At 38.1% G+C, this 6970-nt stretch overlaps 1 protein-coding gene across 3 annotated transcripts in view; it reads left to right on the forward strand.

Moving 5' to 3' along the window:
• LOC132820677 (leucine-rich repeat-containing protein 63) overlaps positions 1-5903 on the forward strand; it is a 33205-nt gene extending 27302 nt beyond the window's left edge. For all 3 annotated transcript variants that reach the window (XM_060832909.1, XM_060832911.1, XM_060832910.1), the window contains 2 exons: positions 1277-1516; positions 5612-5903. In XM_060832909.1, coding sequence (XP_060688892.1) covers positions 1277-1516; positions 5612-5768 — 397 coding nt within the window. In that variant the 3' untranslated portion in view covers positions 5769-5903. The remainder of the gene's footprint in view (positions 1-1276; positions 1517-5611) is intronic.
• The last annotated feature ends 1067 nt before the right edge of the window (positions 5904-6970 follow it).

Consider the following 6970-nt stretch of genomic DNA (forward strand, 5'->3'; position numbering starts at 1 on the left):
TGTAGAAAGAGCATATGGTCTCTATAGGTACCCTTGAAGCTTTTCTGGATAATTTGGCTTTACCAGGACTGGGATTCATCATTACCCCCTCCAAATCAAACATGATTTAGCTCCCCCTCTTCCCACCGCTCCCCCCACCCCACGAGTTTCTCCCTTTATTGATTTTTAGTTATTTGACATTGCTTTCAGTGGTCAGTTTTTGGTTTTTTTTGTATAAAAGCAAGAACTTAGTTCACTGGTATCCCTGAAGTTTTTTGGGTTGGGTGGGCACTTCAGGGGTTGAGGCACATCATTTGCCCTTCCAACATCATTTTGATTTAATCCCTTAAAGTTTCTCCCTTTATACCCATTAGTGCAATCACTCCTCTGATCCTAGCAAAATAGACTTTGTCTTTGACCTGGGGAAAAGTGAGGACTGCAGGTCCTGAAGAAGGCTTATGCCCGAAACGTCGATTCTCCTGATCCTCGGATGCTGCCTGGCCTGCTGTGTTTTTCCAGCACCACGTTTTTCAACTTTGTCTTTGACTCCTCAACTACATTGATTACTATCATAGGTTGCATTGATCAATATTTCAACCTAATCTCCTTGTTTTCCTTCCCTATGTATCCTGGGCACATTTTAGCCAAGAATATTAAGTTCTCAATCTTCTCCTTTGAACCAGATCTTTGTTATTGCTATTAATGTAGTCTCAGATCACGAAGTGTGAAAATTCTTTTTAACCAAGTTATGTGCATTTATGTGTGTGTTCTCTAAAGTATTCTCGCACTGTCTCATATGATGTAGCTAAGGTAAGTAGTATCAATCCATTTAAATTGTGTATGAAGGAGAAAAATGATATGCTGATAGAACTAAATGAAGAAGATGGGTGGAGCTTGTGTAGGAGCATAAAGAGCAGTAAAACCAGGTGATCTGATTAATCTATTTTTGTCTGTGAATTTGCACATTTTAATGACTTAGCTATCTGTTTCTCGGATATAATGATGATGTACGAGCTCTTTTTCCTTCATGCCTTTACTATGCAGTAAATCCAGTGGCATGAAGAAACATCCGCTTACCTTCTACATTTAAACAATTAATTCTCATTGTACAGTAGAGGGCACGTATTTTCAACTTTGTGAGGTACTTGAACTTATTGATTTGACAGCAGTGAATTTAGACTTCTTTAATTGGTTCCATATATTAATGTTACCTCATAACTTTAACAATAATCTTGTCATGAAGACAGAGCATATATTTTAATAATTATGATTTTTGTATTAAACTCCTGCTATACAGAAAGCTTCAGTTTTTAAATATTGAAGGAAATGAGCTGACAACTTTGCCACATGGCCTCCTCCAACTCCCTTTAAAGCAATTACGTTTGGAGAATAATTACATACACCCTTTGTTCTGGGAAGAAAATGCTCGGAACCAACCACAACGACTGACTGACCTAGCTGCAGTTACTTTCTCCAAGAACTACTTAATTCAGCAGTACACAAACATTCCTAAAGAGGTACAAGAAATACTGAACAAGTAAGTAGATCAGCTTACATCAGTTTCAGGTAATGGGTTCAGTTTCACTTACAGTTCTAGTGCTAATCATTTCACTTAGGGCTGCTTGGTACACACTACAGGTCAATGGAGTCTTTTATTATTCAGGCTTCTCCAGTTACGTTTTCTCATGTCCAATGTAGAAGTCATTACCCATTGACAAACTCAGACTCAACTTATGAACTGGAGCTAGACTGTGGTACAGAATAATCTGGATAGTATTTCAAAGGCAAATGGTAAATTGGTTTATAATCACTCAACAACATGTAACATCCATATCGCTTCTGAAAATGATTAATATCAGTTACACGCAGACACTCTGATTCAAATTAAACTCCCATACAGGTTAATATACAGAGAGTCATTTGCAGCAAACAAGCCATAACAGGCAATCCAGCTTTCATGCAGTTTATGAAAGAGGTATATAAACTAACCAATTGGTTAAATTTCTTCTGAATAGGTTTTCTTGAGATTTTTGTCAAAAGACAGATATTCTAGGAATCGCAACTTAATTCGTACTAATTCTACACTTTCTCAAAACGATATGAAAATTCCAACCCACAGAATCTGGATTCCCTCCCTGCTCTCATCTCCCTCCCCCATTTGATGCAGTGGGTTCAAAGCCATGAGGTCAGTAAATATTCTATTAAAAGCGCCTGAATTTGAGTTATACATCCTGAAATACTACCTTATCTTTTTTGAGAGGCGAAACCTTTCATAAAAGGTATTTCACAATAACTCCTACACATAATAGTCATTGTTTCACCAAGAACGTCTTGTGTGCCAATTTGCTACTGAAAATTAACAAGTATTCCAGCTACTACTTAGACCTGATGCTTTTGCTGCCATTGTTCAAATTCTGAAAGGAAACAATAAGTGCTGGAAATTCTCAGCAGGTGAGGCAGGATCTTTAGAGAAAAACAGAGTTAAGGTGTTAGATATGAGCCTGGCTCAAATCCTACTGCACTTTAAAGGAAACAGTGACAGTGACCCAGAATAATGTTAATTAAAAGTGGTGTGTTTCTTATATATTATACTTATCGATGATTGATTGAGGCTGAGAGGGAGTAGGTGAGAATTTCTGGTCAGATCTTCACAGCCACAGGACCAGACCTTTCTGCTGGATTAAGATCTTGAAGTTATCTCAGTCCTGAGTCAAAAGCCTCGGCCAGAGCTGTGGAAAGATATCAGTTATGGATATCAGTGGTGCCCCACCAATGGACAGACTAAGCAAAAGACAAGATCATTAGGAGAGTATGCAGTGTTGTCCATCTGGCAGCCCATCATGAGAGGTAGCTGTGAAACATTTCAATATGGAGGTACGCTCTTCAGAGTTATGAAATTGTACATAAAAAGGTGTTTTGTTAGGCCATCACTGTGGAGACAGGGTCCTCTGCAGGATGATCTGTTGCCGAAACTGCAGTTCGATGACCCTTCCAACTCGAGAAAAGGGGGTGTTTAAAGGAGGCAAGTTAGCTTGCATAGAATAGGCATAAATGGGTCATTTTGGTTAACAAGAAACAACAGCTGGAGTGCCACAGGGATTAGTGCTGGGGGGGGGGGGCGGTCTTCAACGTTTTACAATTTATATCAGTGACTTGGATGAAGGGACTGAATGTACTCTTGCTAAAATTTCTGATGGCATTAAGATCAGTAGGAAGTGAGTTGTGAAAAGGACCAAGGTAGGTTAAGTGAGCGGGAAAATTTTGGCAGATGGAGTATAACTGAGGAAAATGTGAACTCATCCATTTTGGCAGGAAGAACAGAAAAACAACATATTATTTAAATGGAAAGAGATTGTAGAACTCTGTGCCAGAGTACCTGGTGTCCTGGTACATGAGTCGCATAAAAGTAGTCGACATACGCAATCGGCAAGTGATTAGGTAGGCAAATTAAACATTCTCATTGTAAGGAGAATGAAATCTAAAAGTTGGATGCTTTGCATGGTATTGACGAGACCATGTCTGGAGTACTATGTCCAGTTTTAGATTCCTTTTTTAAAGAAAGTATTTAAGTATGTTAGAAGCCAATCAGAGAATGTTCACTCAACTGATATCTGAGATTGGGCTGAGTGGATAGGGATTTGGCAATCCTCTAAGGTAAGTTTGTACAAGCCAAGCCTGTATCTGTTGGAGTTTAGAAGAATGATAAATGACCTTATTAAAAATTTTGTGATTCAACGAGAACATGACAGGATGGATTCTAAAAGGAAGTTTCTTTTGTGGAAGAGTTTCAAGCTAGAGGTGACTCAATTTGAAAGTAAGGATTGTCCTGTTTAAGACTAAGATTCTTGTCTCTGTCAGAGGCTTAATAGTCTTTGAAACTCTTCCCCAGTGAGTGACTAACAAGAAGTGAAAGGTTATTGGTGGCAGGCAGAAGCATGGAGTAGAATTAGATAAGCCATAATCTTACTGAATGGCTGAGAGAAGCTAAAGTGACCCCATTCCTGCTCCTGAATTCAATGTGCACATCAGGCAACAATGGCCTGCCAAGAAGCTATCTCCGTGCAGCCAGTGGCATTCTGCCAAAATGAAGCATCCAACTTCTAATGGAAGAATTCCACCATGTCACCACTTTGCAGATCTGAGCTGTACAGCCCTGGTACAATATCCCCATACTCGATGATGACGAGCCCAGCAGACCAGTGCAAAAGATTAAGCTAATTTGTAACAGTCTTCAGCCAGAAGTGCTGAGCAGATGATCCATCATGGTCTCCTTCTTTTGACGTGGAGGCTTTTGAATGTGAATTGCATTTTGAAAACATCTTGCATTTTAAATTAAACTATCCTTATTAGCAAAAAGTCAAATTCTTGAACTGGGAATATCTGCTCAACTTTGGAAATATCTCTTTAATGTCAGGCATCTGAATTATCCAGTAAAACTGTATTCTGTCTGTAATATAGATAGTCATGCAACTGAGGCTCAGTTTCTAGCAGATCTTTCTTTATTTTGTTGTTTGTGAGAGCTTGCTGTGTACAAATTAACTGCTATTTTTCCTAAATTACAATAGTAAATATATTTCAAAAATACCTTTGACAGCAAAGTGCTTCAGGCACATCCAGAGGCCATATGAATGCAAACCTGTCTTTTCAGCTCTCGGTTTAGGTCACCCCAGGATTGTTTTTAAGCAGTTTTCTTTTATAAAACTTCTTTGTCTACTCCAGAAGTTTACCTACAGTGTAGAAACCATGCAACAGAAATTCTGTTCCTGTGTCTGGTATCTGCCAAATCTTTATTCCCATAACAGAAGAGTCTGTTTATATTGTCTAAACTGCTCTCAATTACTTTTGCACACCCTGTGACTAATTCAGCAATGCGACTCAAGACTGAAGTTTCACCGCAGGCCATCCCTGTTTTTATGCCCTCCATGTTGTGGGGTCAGCAGTGCTGGGAGAGTAGTTTGATCTGCTCCTAACCAGATAGTGTACCATATGGATCCTATTTCATGATATTGATGCTTGATGCTGACTCTGGGTGTAAAACATGGGAAGTTTCCCATCAGTAGTACAGACATCCCTTTCCTTGTTTAACACCATATTCATAAAATAATAAGAGTGGCAACGATTCAATAATGTGTTTCATTGAATTGGGTGCTATATCAGTTTCTTTAGTAGTCTTTAAGATACATTTTCAGAAATGTTTTCTTTGATTAAGATTGTATTTGTAGATTAATAGTTAATAAAGATGAAAAATTGACATTTGATCTTGGAAAACTGATTGCATTACTGTGTAAAATCGTTCTGGTATACTGTCTGTCTCTGTTCGTAAATCAAGTAGCTCACTGACAAAAATGTGGAAAAGAGCAAGCACAAACATTGATTGAAAAAATGCAACTTAACATGGCAAGCATTATGAAATGAACAGCACAGCTGCAGAAATGAGTACAGCTTTAGTTAATAAAACACTAGCTCTGCAGAAAAAATGTGTTGAAACATTTATTGAAATAAAGAGGGAAAGCTGAGGAATAAGTCCCTATTACTTCTCATGATGCTGCCTTATGCGTGAAAGAATAGCAGAACTTTGTATCAATTTATGTGTACGTTTTATCTAATGTTATTTTTAAATTTTGTATGACAGTGCAAATATGTGTGAGTGCTGCAGAGGACCTTTGTTTGGTCCAGGACTTCAACTGATCAAGCCACGTAAGGCAATCTTCAATCGTGAAAGTCTCCCGTTCCTGTATCATGCCTGTTCACCATCTTGCTATAAATGGTTCATGTCCAAGACTGACTGAATATATTCTTCACTAAGCTTTGGCCTGCTGGAAAAGGAAGTTAATGAAGACCATGTTCAATTTAATATGTCAGCCATTATGAACTCCTGGTACACTTCATTTCAGCAACTGTGGACATTGTTCAGTGTTCATACCTTAAGCGGTCATAAAGAATTTACTGTGCACACTTGTTTCTCAATTAATTCAGTTGTGTAAGTAATTATTTAAATTCAGCAGCACATGTTTTAAAGTGTTGATTTAATTTGAGTCACTGAGTCAAGATTAGAATTGTGCTGGAAAAGCACAGCAGGTCAGGCTGCATCCGAGGAGCAGGAAAATTGACATTTTGGGCAAAAGCCCTTCATCAGGTCTTTTCTGACGAAGGGCTTTTGCCCAATATGTCAATTTCCCTGCACCTTGGATGCAGCCTGACCTGCTGTGCTTTTCCAGCACTACTCTAATCTTGACTCTGATCTCCAGCTTCTGCAGTACTCACTTTTGTTTATGTTGAGTTGCTGTCAACTCATGAAAACCCATGTGGCATAGCTGTTTAATTAGGTTTACAAGAGGAGATCCACACTTTGAAATGTTAAAATACATAATCTTGACTTTAAATGCAAACGAACTCCCAATTACTTCCTTCAAACTGGCAATCTTCAAAACAATTGTACCACAGCTTGTACGAACTGTTCATAGCGCACTTAATATTTCAAAATACTTAACAAAACTCCCAACTCATACCTATTTCTTTAATAAACGCCACACTACTCCAGTGTTTGGATATTAACACAAAAAAATGATAAGGATTGAAAATTGGTTTAGTGGTTAAATAAAAATGGGTGGAGACAGGATAACTCTACAAGGCTTTGACTTGTGGAACTGTGCAACAATTGGTTTGACTCTCCAACTGTTCACATTTCTCATAATAACAGAGAGAGTGATGCTTATGATGATGATTAAATTAGGCACTAAAAATGGTTTACGTGTGCACAACTTCACAATTCAGGCATACTGCTATGGAGTGAGAGTTTGTTGAATAAATAGCTCAAATTTCATGATAGTAATGCAGTGACAACCATCCTGAATTTAGAAGTAATGAAGAAAATGTACCAATTGATATCAGAACCTGAACCAGTTAAGTAATTTCAGAAACTTTTGTTCATCCAATTTTCTTGTCGCAAACTTAAATGACTTTGAGCTGGAATGAAATTTTCTAATTTAAT

The sequence above is a fragment of the Hemiscyllium ocellatum genome, chromosome 12 (assembly GCF_020745735.1).
Source record: "Hemiscyllium ocellatum isolate sHemOce1 chromosome 12, sHemOce1.pat.X.cur, whole genome shotgun sequence".
Lineage (NCBI taxonomy): Eukaryota > Metazoa > Chordata > Chondrichthyes > Orectolobiformes > Hemiscylliidae > Hemiscyllium > Hemiscyllium ocellatum.